At 43.6% G+C, this 16,003-nt stretch overlaps 1 protein-coding gene across 1 annotated transcript; it reads left to right on the plus strand.

Moving 5' to 3' along the window:
- The first annotated feature begins 855 nt into the window (after window positions 1-855).
- On the plus strand, window positions 856-15,345 carry nrbp1 (nuclear receptor binding protein 1). Its single transcript, XM_080024013.1, has 18 exons — window positions 856-1,273; window positions 1,952-2,200; window positions 2,294-2,416; window positions 3,710-3,811; window positions 3,926-4,015; window positions 4,222-4,262; window positions 4,420-4,514; window positions 4,743-4,826; window positions 4,943-5,001; window positions 5,518-5,616; window positions 5,722-5,854; window positions 6,338-6,428; window positions 11,392-11,442; window positions 11,980-12,115; window positions 12,921-12,974; window positions 13,076-13,139; window positions 13,691-13,746; window positions 13,902-15,345. Exons 2-18 carry the CDS (start codon window positions 1,994-1,996, stop codon window positions 13,995-13,997), a joined length of 1,581 nt encoding a protein of 526 aa, XP_079880139.1. The 5' UTR covers window positions 856-1,273; window positions 1,952-1,993; the 3' UTR covers window positions 13,998-15,345.
- Window positions 15,346-16,003: the final 658 nt, after the last annotated feature.

Below are 16,003 nucleotides of genomic sequence, written 5' to 3' on the forward strand. Positions count from 1 at the left end.
TTGTGTCCTCTTGTGACCTAGGGGACAAATCCGCATCAGAAACTGACAAAGTTATCACCACTTGATACACCAAAACTATGGTTGACCTGTTGTTCTTTATAACCTTTCAGAAGGATATAAAGTAAACGTCATTACAACGCAGCTGAACAATCCACTGTAATATCTGCAGCTGATCATGTATATTTACGATAGATCCCTGCCCCCCATTGATGTGATGTGCAACATATTACTTTTATTTTTATATATATGTAGTTTGACCTCAGTTTCTCCCCTGAAAAATGTATCTTGATCTCAATGAGACTACCTCACAAAAATATATATATTTGGGCTGTGATATTGTGTCGCCAATAGATTCAGAAACATATCCTTTGTAATAATACAATTGTGTGTGTGTGTGTGTGTGCGTGTGTATGGGTGTGTGTAAAATGAAAGAAAAATGAAAAAAATGATTAACAACAACAACAACAACAACAACAACAATAAAGGGGGCGTTTCTACGTATTTGCCAATCCTCTCTGGCTGCGTCGAAACGTTTGATACTGTATAAATGCAGCCACCTGCCGAACAACACTTGGCATTGCAACTGTGCGGGAGGATTTGAGGAGGGACGAAAAACAAAGCAACTCACACGTCACCGTCGACATGTTTTTCGACGAAGAAATTTGAAAGATGAACTAAAGATTTCAACGGATCGTTCGAGGTCCGAACGTGAGCTGTGGCATTTTTATTTTATTTTATTTTTTTTTTAAGAGAGGGGGCGTCGATGCGTCTTCTCGCGATGCTTCCGCTCCGGCCGCGTGACGTCACGACGTCCAGTTCCGTGCGCGTCCCTCTCCGTCTACGCCGTGTCGCCATCGCGCCTGGTTAAGCTAACCGTTCGCCGCGGGGACACAGTCGCCGTTGGTGCCGTAGCCGTTAGCCGCACTTCCAGCCGATGAAATGCAATGATGCGTCTTTTCAATACGTGCGTCTCAACCGGGTGCGGCATTGTTTGAGCGGACACCACCCCTGGCAGCAGCCTGGCTAATTCTGACACAACTAGCAAGCTGGAGCCTTGAGAAGCGGCACAGGGGGGGGAGGGAGAAGCTCCGGGATCCGGGATCCGGGATCCGGGATCCGAGGAGGCGCCGAGGCCACTACGGAGCTGCCGCCCGAGGAAGGAGGACTGAGAGCCGGCAAAACAAACAAACAAACAACCAACCAACCGACCGAGCAGCCAGCGTTCCGGCCACCAGACCAGAGCTGGCACCGTCACCGATACGAAGTCTTCGCCGTATGTAACCGTTTCAATGCTGTGCCCGGGCACTGCTTTTGGACGCTAAAACAGTGGTTCTCAACCCGGGGGTTCGAGGACTGAATCCTGTCCCCAGAAATGTAAGAAGAGGAATACCTTGGAAATAGCGCCTTTTGAGCTGGAGTTCTTGAAAAGTCCTTGGAAGAAACGCGCGGTCATTGAAAACCTGTGATACTCCCCCTGGTTTTGTCATTCAAATCAAACATAGTAAATAAAAAATCCAATTCGCTTTCACGACATAGCTTATTCCAGGGAAGTGTAAATTACATCCTGCATGGACACTTTTTGCGTGAAGTCCTTGAAAGTGGAAAAAAAATAGTGCTTAAAAATGTACTTAAATGGCCTTGAATTAAACTTCGTAATGCTAGAATGAACCCTGGGTCATAATTATCTATCTAACTTTAGTCAAGTATGGAATTTGTACTTAACCGTATCAAGCAATGACAATCAGACTAGACTAGATCTACTCAAAGTGGGTCAGTGGCCTAATCAGTATCAAATAAATGTGAGAGAAGGGTGAGAATCACTGCTCTAGTCTAAAACAACTGCATGCCTCGGAGTCGGGTTCCATAGGCACCCAGTGCATCTAGTTACCAGTCAATTTGAAATCCCCTGAAATAAACATTTGATGTATCTGCATTTCTTTATGTTGTACAGTGGGCTCCTGGGCCTGACAGGAGATAATTATAAAAAAAAACGATGTCTGAGGGAGAGAGTAAGCAGGCTCCGGAGGAACTGAAGCAGGAGTTGGCAGCCCCGGGACAGGGCGTGTCGTCTGTGTCCCCCCCGGTGTCCATGGTAACCTCGCCGACCACGGCCACGGAGGACGAGGAGGAGGAGAGCGAGGACGAGTCAGAGATCCTGGAGGAAAGCCCGTGCGGACGCTGGCAGAAACGCAGGGAAGAGGTTAGATGCTAAGTGGCGAACCGGCCAGTTTTGTCTCTTTCAAGGTATGAGATGATCTCACCGCCTGCATGTTGCATTGCCCCCCCCCAAAAGGTGAATCAGCGCAATGTTCCCGGCATCGATAATGCCTACCTGGCCATGGATACGGAGGAAGGAGTGGAAGTGGTTTGGAATGAGGTCATGTTCTCTGAAAGGAAGAACTTCAAGCTCCAGGAGGTGGGTACACAACGAGGCAATACCATACAGTGTTTATGAATGAGACTAGTGGTCGACCAATATGCTTTTTTTTTTGTTTTTTTTTGCATCTGATAAAATACAGCAATTTAATAAGAACAAAGGAGACACAAAATAGCTGACCTTAAATGAACATTTATTTAACACTAGACATGTTATTGTCTGCAGTGCACTCATTTAATAAAATGTATCACCTAAAATGTCCACAGGTAATCAAAAAGCTAAACTTTGTAAAAAAAACAAACACAAAAAAAAGACATGAATGCAAAAAAAAATGATCATAGATTTAAAAAATTGATAAATAATAAACTGCGTCATATTGACGTCTGGTTGGGAAATAGTCTCCTTGTTACAGAGGTGCAGGGTTTATTATTTACAAGTAAAGTATTTACGCCAAACATCCAGTGTTTACTAAATGAAGTCCCATAGCAACGGGGAGACGTGCGTCCCCACTGTCCCACAGGTTGCACCGCTGTCTGGAGGAGCAATGCAAAGCAACTGGAAGACAGTGTGACATGGCTTGGGACACACAGGCAGGCACGGGGGGTGGTTCTAAAAAGAACAGTGTTATGTTTCATATATTTGTTTACAAGTTAGGAAACACAAAAATAAATAGATCTAAAATAAAAAGACAGGGAAATTGTCACGGGAACGCACGCATTGTGCAGCGCTGTCTGGAGGAGGGGGAAAAAAAACTCCACTCCTCCATGGTTTTAGTTGTCCCAGGTTATGAACATTCAAACCGGATTCTTTCTCACAGCAATTGGACACATGTTCAAGATAGGAACCGTAATTGTACATCAATGATAAAGTCCTCCAGAAACTAGAAGGAACATCAAGACCAAGGTGCAATTTTCCTCCAGTCCAGTCTCCAAGCTTGCGGTTCCTGCTCGGATAAATATCCTGCTCCTCGTCACCTCTGTCTGCAAAAATAATTTCCAGCTATGGTGTAGAAAGTCTCCAATCTAAATCTACACTTGGCCTTAGGCAATTCTTTGCAACCATCATGCCAAAAAAAAACAGAAAAAGTTGACTTCTTGAGGAGATAGACTATTAAATTTGCAAAATAAAAGGACAAAATGGACACAAATTGCGTAAAAAAAACCTCAAGAAAAAGAAAATAGCCAAATTACTCCGCCACTCGCCAATATATTTGTCTGGAAATCTACTGAAAATGGCCCTGCACACACTTGGACTTGTGTTTATCATTTATAGAAGGTAAAATACTAGTGGATTGTTTTCCGCTGGCTAAACAAAAACTTTTCTTACTCACAGGAAAAGGTCAAAGGGGTTTTTGACAACTTGATACAGTTGGAGCATTTGAACATTGTGAAGTTTCACAAATACTGGGCTGACGTGAAGGAGAACAGAGCTAGGGTAAGATATCGCATCACATAAGTTCACTTTTCCTCAGAGCAATGTCAGTATTATGTAAAGTATTGATGTTTTAACACTGTCATGATGAGTTTATTGCGTGTCTCTTGTTCGCAGGTCATTTTCATCACTGAATACATGTCCTCAGGAAGTCTTAAACAGTTCCTGAAAAAGACCAAAAAAAACCACAAGACCATGAATGAAAAGGTACAGAGGTAGCGTTTGTTTTGGGAACCCTTGAATATCTGAGTGCTGCCCATAGTTAAATTACCATTGGGTTTTTAGTACCAATTTAAATTTAAACCATGGAGGAGAATAAACAAACGCTACAAAACAAATTGGTCTATTAAAACTAGTCCTGTATGTAACGCACATTTTATGTTAACATGGTGGTTTCCTTGCGTTTCAACCAGGCATGGAAGCGGTGGTGCACGCAGATACTGTCTGCTCTTAGGTCAGTTCCACTTCCATGGTACATTGTTCTTCTCTCCAAAAAACACAATATAGCATATTTGATTCTGAAAAGTAGGAAAGAACACAATCAAAGTGAGGATAAGCTGAGTCCGTTGCCATTTTATTCACCTTTTTCGATCACGCCTGTGCGTCCGCAGCTACCTGCACTCCTGCGAGTCTCCCATCATCCATGGCAACCTCACCTGCGACACAATTTTCATCCAGCACAACGGCCTCATCAAGATCGGCTCAGGTGGGCTCAGGAGAGACCGTTTGTGTTGTTTTTTACTCAATTGGATATCGGTTTCCTATTCATTTTGCCAGAATCTCATTTCACTGTTTCATTGGCTCTATTGTATTCCTTAGTTTATACTGTATCTTTTTTATTTTTATTTTTTATTCCTCACTGTCATTTGGTTTGTCGTCCACCTTAATACTTTCCTTGTTTATTTCGGCTCATTGCTCTTTCCTACCTTTTCAGTGGCCCCAGACACCATCAACAACCATGTGAAGACATGCCGGGAGGAGCAGAAGAGCTTACATTTCTTTGCTCCAGAGTACGGAGGTGAGTTCTCCCCTAACTAACCAGCTTCCCTGGTCTCTGATACGAGTTGGAGAGCTTACCACCAAAGCATCTTCTTTTGTATTTGTGTGGTTATTGATGTGCTCTTCTACTTTCAGCGGTTGCCGACGTCACCACAGCCGTTGATATTTACTCCTTCGGAATGTGCGCCTTAGAGGTACGGGCTGAGGACGTTGTTCACGTCGTTAAAACAGACAAAAAAAAAATCCTACAATCCATCATCACGCGTTATTGTGTTATATGTGTTATTTTCCCTCTGTTTCGAGCAAGGGAATTGTGTTTTCCGTGCTGGGTGGCAGGGATGGGTGATACTGACAAAGTCATGTATCGCAATATTCTTTGATGAATACCGCGATATTGATAATTTGATATTTGGGGCGTGACTATCGGTGCTGTGATATGATATTTAAACACAAGAAATATGTAAGACACGTGGTAATGTGGATGTTATGACCAAGCTGATAGAACATCTACAACAAGCTATGAAAATGGCATTACTTTCCTGTGACGCAGCCTTAAAGACAACAATTCACAATATCTCAATGTTACGATCCCAAAATCCCAGACGCTGTCTTGTCTCATATCACAACATCAACATTATAAGGACATAACAATCCACCCCGTAGGAATTGCTTTTGACCCCGATATTTCCCCCGCTTTGTTTGGAACCTAGATGGCCGTGCTGGAGATTCAGAGTAACGGGGAGTCGTCGTATGTGTCCCAAGAAGCCATAAACAGCGCCATCCAGTTCCTGGAGGACCCACTGCAGCGGGTGAGGGATGCGAGCCTCCCAGCGACGCTAAACAATCATATCTTGTACAATAATTCACAATAATCCTTAATCCTTAATTTGATTGTACTGTCTCTCGCCTTGAAGGAGTTCATCCAGAAGTGTCTGGAGGTCGACCCGAGTAAGAGACCCACAGCCAAGGAGCTGCTGTTCCACCAGGCCTTGTTCGAGGTGCCATTACTCAAGCTGCTCGCCGCGCATTGCATCGTCAGCCACCAGCGTGAGCGCGCGCGCACACACACACGCACACACACACCCCTCTGAGCTGTATTCTGTACAGGAAGCCTCTATATACACATACATTCTAATGTTTGAGTTTGGGTTTTTTGGGCCAAGGAAGCAACAGACAATGTTAGTGAATACACAACATGAAATGTAACACATACAAGGTTAAATTTATTCATACAAGGTAAAGGTCACTTGCAACATGAGACGCCTCACTCAGGACAGAACCATTTAAAATAATTTCAGGGCTAGAACTTTTCTCCAAGGGCCTTATTTATTATTATTGTTATTGTTATTATTGTTGTGATCATTATTGTCATCTTTGTTGTTGTTGTTGTTGTTGTTGTTGTTGTTATTGTTATTATTATTATTAGACCTCAAATTTTCCACTAAACCTATTATATCGCAAATACACTCTATGGACGTCGGCACTGAATTTGATCAGAAATGACTGAACTCTCCGTCCTCTCACCTCTAGACATGATTCCAGAAAACGCTTTAGAGGAGATGACCAAGAACATGGACCCCAACTTGGTGATAGTCGAGGCCAAGGAAGGAGTTCAGCTGAAGTAAGTGTACAAGTCTGTCTGAATTAGGAAGACTAGCAAAAGATCACGCAGGGAAATTACAGCAATTATTATTTTGGGAATGATCCCTTTGATTACTACATAATTTCTGGGTATATAGTTGGCCCCCTTTTCCAAAAATATCTGTAATGTTAAACAATTTCAAAAGCTGATATTTTAGATGACTAATATTGCAAGCACTGTGCCAGAACAAAAAATGGCAACTGAACTATTGCAGTGTTTCCCACAGAATTAGATCCGATTCTGAGTCGATTGATATCCGCCCTCAAACCACACGTGCCTTCACAAAACATCGTTTAGAGCGCACCACTTGAAATCCTCTGTATGACTGCCGCTATCCTCTCAAGCAGCAGCGCTTGTCAATATCACATAATGGTCGCTTAACCAATTGAATAAAAGAGGAGGGGCGTAAAAGTTTTCACTACAGATTACGTCAGGTTCATACAAATGGTCAGTTCATATGTGAAAAGTATATGAAAGGTAATGAAGGACAAATGGGGTTAGTTCATACCTAATCTCTAAAATAGCCTCGATCTAAATTAAATGTATTATTCATTTATTTTTTAAACAAAATTAAGTATTTTATTTTATTTTATTGAATTTCCTTATTGAACGAAACAAAAAAAGCACTGCGTAATGAGGACACTCTTAGCATCACTCCCTTCCACATATACCATGTTTCCTCAAATATAAACCGTTAGTCAAATAAAAAATGGGCCTCTAATAAATGCCGGGGCCGATAAATACAAGCCTGCTCCAAATAAAGACCGGTGGAAAAACTCATCGGCGCTGCGGTGCTCCGCTTCTGAACAAAGCAAATATAAACTGTGTTTTTATTGTAGATGTATTTCATTTACTCCATTTCCTACTGCTGCATTGCAGATCACAGATTGCTTCTTGGGGCTAATGCACCACTCTGAGCACTCTCTCTCCAGCGTTCCAAGCAAAAAGGTGGTGGCTTAACGCAAACTCGGAAAACTGTAATTCCCCTGTCGGCTACCACCACAACTATGATTTTAGGGTAGCTACTAGCTCTCTCTTTTTTCACCATACATGTGTTGTTTGCATGACATGGCCCCCAGGCGGAAGTTTGATTTAAAATTCATACTAAAATATGATCAAATATAATTGCAGCGCGAATTAGATATATAAGCCTGCTTCCAATAAAGGCCTGGTACCATCTGCAATTGAGGTAAATAGAAGCCCCGGTCACTAATATAGAAAATACAGTAACTTACATGGAACCAACTGAATCAAATCAAATAACTTGTTTTTCCGAGTCTCAAAAAAGAGTTGAACCTTTGAACATGAGCGGAGCTCGTGCACTATGAACATCCACAACAGACGCTCTGCTGTGGTGACAGTGATAGATACGTCTTCACAATATTGGAGTATTCGTCAGGCGATGGATAAATCATTTAACTAATCTTTGTTTTACTTTGAAGAACCTCCAAATACTCAACATTTTCTTTCTTTCACTCCCTTTTTTGAGCGTCAACTACACAGTAATGTTACATTACGTTGGTATCGCGTTTGAGTATCGGAAAGGGCTACACGATTATGGCTAAAAGTTGGTGCCTGTCGTGGCGGTAACCCAAGAACCCGTGGGTGGACACCAGCGGTGAAGGAAGCCATCAAGCTGAAGGAGGAGGCCTTTCGGGCTTGGCTGGCCCAGGGGTCTCCCGAGGCAGCAGACAGGTACCGGCAGGCTAGAAGGGCTTCGACGGTCACTGAAGCATAATCCTGTGTGTGGGAGGAGTTCGGGGAGGCTATGGAGAAGGACTTTCGGTTGGCAAACAGTTTGGCGACTCAGGGAAAGGGAAAGCGGGGCTTGGCTCAGGCTGTGTTTAGCCGGGGAGGAGAACTGCTGACCCGTACTGAGGTCCGGGTCAGCAGACTCCTGAACTCCTGAACCGTTCAATACGTCCTCAGAGGAAGAGGCCGAGTCTGAAGACTTGGGGGAAGTCTCGTCCATATGCCTGGCAGAGGTCTCTGAGGCAGTTAAAAAGCTCCTCGGGGGAAAGGCGCCGGGGGGTGGATGAGATTTGCCCTGAGATGCTTGAAGGCTCTGGACATTGTTGGGCTGTCTTGGTTGACACGCCTATTCAGTGTCGCGTGGATGTCGGGTACAGTACCTGTGGAGTGGCAGACCGGAGTGGTGGTTCCCATTTTTAAAAAGGGGGACTGGAGGGTGTGCTACAATTATAGGGGTATCACACTGCGCAGCCTCCCCGGGAAAGTTGACTCCAGGGTGCTGGAAAGGAGGCTCCAGCCGATTGTCGAACCTCAGATTCAAGAGGAGCAATGCGGTGGACCAGTGGACCAACAGTGGGGTCGTGGGAGTTTGCCTATCCAGTCTACATGTGTTTTGTGGACCTGAAGAAGGCTTTCGACCATGTCCCTTGGGGGATCCTGCGGGGAGTACTGAGGGAGTATGGGGTACCAGGGCCATTGGTACGAGCCATCCGGGCCTTGTACAACCAAAGTGAGAGCTGTGTTCGTATTCTTGACACAAAGTCAAACACGTTCTAAGTGGATGTTAGACTCCGCCAAGGTTGCCCCTCTTCCCCGATTCTGTTTGTGATAATCATGGACAGTATCTCAAGGCGCCGCCGGGATGAGGAGAGTGTCCGGTTTGGGAACCTCACAATTGCATCTCTGCGTTTTGCAAATTATGTGGTTTTGTTGGCTTCATCAGACCGTGACCTCCAGCGTGCACTGGGGCCGTTTGCAGCCGAGTGTGAAGCGGTCAGGATGACAGTCAGCACCTAAGTTTGAGGCCATGGTTCTCTGCTGGAAAATGGTGGATTGCTCCCTCCAGGTCACGAGCAAGTTGCTGCCCCAAGTGAAAGAGTTAAAGTATCTCGGTATCTTGTTCATGAGTGAGGGGAAAATGGAGCGTGAGATGGACAGGTGGATCGGTGCGGTATCAGCAGTGATGTGGGCGTTGTACCGGACCGTTGTGGTGAAGAGGGAGCTGAGCCGGAAGGCAAAGCTCTCAATTTACCAGTCCATCTACGTCCCAACCCTCACCTATGGTCATGAGCTTTGGGTAGTGACCGAAAGAATGAGATCGCAAATACAAGCGGCCGAAATTAGTTTCCTCCGTAGGGTGGCTGGGCTCAGCCTTAGAGATAGGGTGAGGAGCTTGGACATCCGGAGGGAGCTCGGAGTAGAGCCGCTGCACCTTCGCGTCAAAAGGAGCCAGTTGAGGTGGTTCGGGCATCTAATCAGGATGCCTCCTGGGCGCCTTCCTTTGGAGGTTTTCTGGGCACGTCCAACTGGTAGGAGACCACGGGGAAGACCCAGAACACGCTGGCGGGATTACATAGCGGCCTGGGAACGCCTCAGGGTCCCCCAGGAGGAACTGGAAAACGTTGCCGGGGAGAAGGGGGCCTGGAACTCCTTGCTCAGCCTGCTGCCACCGCGACCCCGACAAGCGGAGGAAAATTGATGGATGAAAACTATAATAAACTCAAATGTACAAATACTACAAGTACTTTCAATCAGTATTGTACTTTCTCCACATTAATTCAGTCTTCTTAAAGTTATACACTCACCGGCCACTTTATTAGGTACACCTTTTCATTTCAGGTTGGACCCCCTTTTGCCTTCAGAACTGCCTGAATTCTTCGTGGCATAGATTCAACAAGGTGTTGGAAACATTCCTCAGATTTTGGTCCATATTGACATGATAGCATCACGCAGTTGCTGCAGATTTATCGGCTGCACATCCAGGATGTGAATCTCCCGTTCCACCACATCCCAAAGGTGCTCTATTGGATTGAGATCTGGTGACTGTGGAGGCCATTGGAGTACAGTGAACTCATTGTCATGTTCGAGAAACCAGTTCTAGATGACTTGAGCTTTGACATGGTGCATTATCCTGCTGGAAGTAGGCATCAGAAGATGGGTACACTGTGGTCATAAAGGGATGGACATGGTCAGCAATAATACTCAGGTATGCTGTGGCGTTTAAAAAATGCTCAATTGGTACTAAGGGGCCCAAAGTGTGCCAGGAAAATATCCCCCACACCATTACACCACCACCACCACCAGCCTGAACCCTTGATACAAGGCAGGATGGATCAATGCTTTTATGTTGTTTACGCCAAATTCTGACCCTACCATCTGAATGTCACAACTGAAATCCAGACTCATCAGACCAGGCAACGTTTTTCGTTGTGCGTGAAAATCCCATAAAATCCCCCTTTTTTTTTTCCCCATTCCGGTGCTCGGTTTGAACTTCAGCAAGTCATCCTCACCATATCCACATGCCATGTGCCATGTGATTTGTGTTAACAAGCAAATAAACAGGTGTACCTAATAAAGTGGCCAGTTAGTGTATATCTATCTATATATCCAATTACAAACAAAAAAAGAATGCCACCACATGGCACCAAATAATAATAAAAAATAAAAAAATCCGAAGCAAGAAGGTCAGTTACATGACACCTGCAGGTTTTTTGCAAGGAAAAAAAACCCATCTAGTATATCATGAGCACATTTTCTTTTGTGAATCGGACACTGAGGCAGCGCAGATAGCAGACAACTTCAAAAACAAAATCTTCCCTGTCCACGATCAAATTGACTGGGCTAGCCAGTATCGGAGCATTTTAACGAGTGTGAGCACACAAGCACAATATCGGGCATGTCAATTTGACCAGCACAGAATCTGATATATGTGACACTGATCAGCTGGTCACCGGTCACAGCAGATCAAGTTGAAAACCGGCCGATTCCGGAGGAGTGGCTGAGCGAATCAATGCACTGCGCACAGCTCTACAATTAAATAAAAGTTTAATATCATGACAATATCAAGGCCTTTGAATACATAAAAACTGAGTAAAGGGCCAAAATGCATATAAGTACTTGTGTGTTTGACTCACTGTATCACTGATTTTAATAAGGACTGTTTTGTGTATGTTTGTTTCTTTGTATTCAGACTCTCCCAGTTCCCTGCCTTAGAGCTTGACAAATTCCTTGAAGATGTGAGGTAAGAAAACCTAGGGGGGAAAAAGCTTTTCTTTGAGATACTCTTGCTTTTAAGAACAGCAAAGCTTCATTAAAAAAATATAAATATTTTTTCTTTATGTTCCTCTTCCCTCACCTCTCTCTGTCTCTCTACAACAATCTTTATTTATGTCACACTTTTGAAACAAAGGGGGGTGGTAGCTCAGGAGGTAGAGCTGGTCGTCTAGTAATCTAAAGGTTGCTTTAGAGCACAAAGTACAGCATAGAGGGTCAAGTTTGAAATATGAGTGGCCGGGTGGAGAGTCCCCCCCAAGACTCCCCCTAAAAATTAAGCATATTAATAATTTGAAATAAAAAATAAACCACAATGAAATGTGGATGGGAAAAATAGGAAATGTATATACAGAAAGAAGAGCAATAAACTCCTGTGGAAATGAGATTTAAGAGATTCTGCTAATCTGAGATAAACATCTGAGTGTACTTGAGTAATGTGTATTTCTAGTGTATATTGTAAATATTGTACAGTATATAATGTGTATATTGTGTATATGCATTGCAGGAATGGGATCTACCCTCTGACGGCTTTCGGCATGCCCTGCCCCCAGCAGCCCCAGCAGGAGGCGGTGAAGTCCCCCATCGTGCCCCCCTTAGTGAAGACTCCCACTCCTGAGCCTGCGGAGCTGGAGACCAGGAAGGTGAGCGCTGAGCACCACCAGACGTCCCATCCCATGGTGCGGGTACATTTTTCAGGGTGTACTGGTTTGGCAATCACTGAAAACTTATTGACTATATTAGAACAATTGTGATAACATGTTTATTCCTATCGTGAATATTTTTTCAAAAGGTTGTGATATGTTTTTACCTTATTGCCCCATCTCATTCCTGTTCAAAGGTTTAATTTAAATGTTTGACTATGGGACCAGAAAAGGAATGCTAAAAATAGGCGTATTTTTAGAATAGCTATCCTTTTAGACGAGACATTATTTTGGAATAGATATCCTCGAATCCTCGTGTGCCTTTTCTCATGATATTTCACATGCATCTCGAGCAAATCTCTTTAGTTCCGCTTTCATCTTATTCAATCGCCACCAGTTGTGGATGAGGAAACGGTTAAATGCAAAGTCCCAGTAGAAGTGGGAAGCGAAAGTAGTACAGAGAACAAGGGGGGGAAAAAAGCAAATCAGGTTATGTGCAAGCACAGCGCGTGTGGGAGTGCTAGAAAGATTTTCTGTGTCCCGGTTCATTCTGAGAATGGAGAAATATGCCCCCACAGTGGGTTTAGGAGTCTGTGGGATGATTCACTCCTGTTCACACAGCTGCACTAGGAACATTCACCAATCCATACGGGCGCTAGTGTTCAGAGTGCCCTGCAGGTGTATTTATGTATTCATTGTTAAACCAAGCAGCGTGTTTTTGATGCGTGTTCCTCCCTGCTTCTTTGAATAATTCCTACCGGGCTTATAACCGGGTTCCGTTCTACTTTCTCTTGCCGCCGCTCAGGTCCTTCAGATGCAGTGCAACATTGAGCCTGTTGATGAGGGTGCCAAACATCATGTAAGTCTCCCCAGTTCGCCCGATGTCCCCTCTGAATATTAGAAACACTTAATGAGTTAAAGTGGAGTTTGTAAAATGACTTATTTTCTTCTTTCTTGCAGCTCACATTGCTGTTAAAACTTGAGGACAAATTGAACAGGCACTTGAGCTGCGATTTGTTACCAAGTAAGTATGCCTGCTCCCTCGAATAGATCAGCATCCTTTTGTGCTTTTGGGAACCAGAGGATCTATTCATGTAATGTAGATGTTTTTCAATGCCCTTTAGTTCTTTAGCAATATGAGTGACTTTGTAGGAGTGAGGTGAGGGTTCCGGCCTTACACTGAAAGTGTGTTGAGTGGATCACACTGCTAGTCCCACAATTCCATTCAAAACCGCAACCTTTCTTGGGTTTACTCTCAACCTCTGTTCTGTTTTGCGAATCCTCATAGATTTAGACAGTTTACTGATCACAACTAGCTATTCCGGTTTATCACATCCGGTTCTTTCACATTCTTGCCGGGAAAGCCGGTGGATCCCGTGACCAACGCTGGAAAAAGGGCTTATAGAGGACCAGAAACATAACCCAAATACATTGCATGGCTGTTTCTTATGAAGTGCCAGCTTAATAAAGTGTCAAATATGGGATTTCTTAAGCAATATTTCACGGATTATCACTTTAATCACCTGGCTGTAAATACTGTGTTCTTATTGTTTCCTCGTCTTCCTCTTGGTACAGATGAGAATGTGCATGAGCTGGCGGTGGAGCTCGTTCAGCTGGGATTCATCAGCGAGGTAAACAGAATTATTGCACGCTTGCATACTATTTAGTACAGCAAGTCAGAATGCGAGTGTTTTTAAGCATGTCCAAGAATGATACCCCATACGGTGAAATATCTTGTCAGAAAAGCCTCTTAATTATTATTATTATTTTTTTTTTTCTCGCTCAGGGCGATCAGCCGCGCCTGGCTTCGGTTCTCGAAGAGGCCTTCTCAAAGTTCTACAGCCGGAACGGTTCTCTCAACCCGGTCACGGTGTCCTCCTAGCGGTGGGGGTGGGGGGCCGCCGCGCCCTTCCACCTGGCCCTCCTCATCCTCTCGGCCCAGGACTCTCGCTGTCTCTCCACCTTTCTTTAAGAGTCGCGGTCAAGTCAAGGCCTCGCAGGGACCCCAGCAAGGAGGGGCAGGGGAGGGGTCCCTCGCCTACCTCCACACCCTCCTGTGGGTTTCGGCTTCTCAGTTTTTCAGGCCATCAGCTGCTCTGCTTCAAAAGAGGAGGAAAAACGAATGAATCACAGCTGAGGGAAAAAAACAAAAAACATTCTCATTTCTTTTAACTCTGATGTAGAAGTAAAATGGTAGAGGAGAGCAAAAAAAAAAAAAGGAATGACACCATTATTTCTCTTATGTCAGTATTTAAGCTATATTTTGACAACTTATTTTTTACTTAAAACTGTTTAACTGTATGAAAACAAACCTCTCGTGCGTGCGTGCGTTTGATTACATTGGTATGAGGTGAAGTATGGTTGTTATTGGTCTGTTTGGCTCGTGTCAGTCATTTAAAAATCCCCCTGGAACCCCGATGAGGCCTATAATGCAATAATGTCTTCTTTTTTTTTCCTCCCCCAACCTTTCTCTCATGAATTGATACCTGCAGTACCAATACAGTTTGTGGAGTAATAACTACGGTTTATAAACTATTTATTTGTGTTATTTCGACCGTGTAGTGTGTTTAACTTTCAGCACTCGGGCGGGTCATTGTTTGGGGGATGTACACCTTTCACTGTCAATCATAACATAATTTCCTCTGAAAAGGGTAATCCTGACTTGACTAGTCTGACTATTCCAATTGCTTGTATTTTAGCAAGTCGCCAAATTTGTCAAATTTCTGTGCATTCTGTACATTTTTGAGAACAAAGACACACGCCTGTTCTCGAAGTCAAGAGAACATAATTAACAAAGCCAGAATGAATTTAGATCAGCTCTCATTTCATGATTGGTGGAGGTAAATTCCCATCATGTAACTTTTACTGTTATTCCTAAGTGGGCGAGGAACCTTACTAAAAACTCAGCGGGTAAAACATAAAAAAAACTGACCAGACCGTAAGACTCGATCTGTCGACTCTCAAGAGGTCCCTGCTAGTTTGCACTTCTCTGATTTCCAAAAAGAGTTTACCCGCTCTAGGAAACGTCCAGTTGTCGCTAACCCTGGAATGAAAATGTCGTTGGTCGTACAGTTGTGTTGTTGTGTGAGACGCCGGTGTGTGGGACCTCAGCATGCCCCAAAAAAACCCATCTCGTACACCCGGGGTCGCACCACTGCCTATCTATGTTTCTGCACAGCATCCTTCGCCCCCTGACCCCTCTTTTCTTTTTTTTTTCCCACTTACATAAATAAAATACACATCATCAGCACTTTCATACGGTTGTGCTTTTGTGTGTGCAGCTACAACTTCTGGAGGTTGTTTTCCTTGATTTGAATGGAACATCAAGCTGAAAATGCTGATGAACGTTGGAATTTCAGTTCTCAAGATGTTCAGAAAGTAATTACATAAAACATATCTGACCTAAAGGGACATTATTTTGAACCGTAACAGGACTTAAAACGTTTTAAGTAAATAAAGTAAATCTTTAGGAAACAGAGTAGAGTTGACTGAAAGATTATCCTTGTGTTTGAATGAATTGACCTAATAAGCCACATACTGAATGTGCTATCCAACAGTGGATACATTGAGAAATAAGTTCAAACGTGGTTAAATTTTGTGTGAAGAAATTTTTTATTTTTATGTATTTATTTAAAAAAGTGGAGCGTCCTTGTTTCAATTGTTTGATCAAAAATCATTAAGAAACTGTAGCCCTTGTACAAGTATAATCATTTTACATATCTTCTGTCACAATGTGTGCTCAAAGACATAGAAATTGGGTAAAACATATTTCATGCTGACAAACACGTTGCTGTACAAAATTACAGCGGTATAATAAAAGTACATCGAGACTAAAAAATACTTTTTTGATATTATAAAACACCCTAAAAACACTCTAAACAAAAAAAA

The sequence above is a fragment of the Zeus faber genome, assembly GCF_960531495.2.
Source record: "Zeus faber genome assembly, chromosome: 2".
Lineage (NCBI taxonomy): Eukaryota > Metazoa > Chordata > Actinopteri > Zeiformes > Zeidae > Zeus > Zeus faber.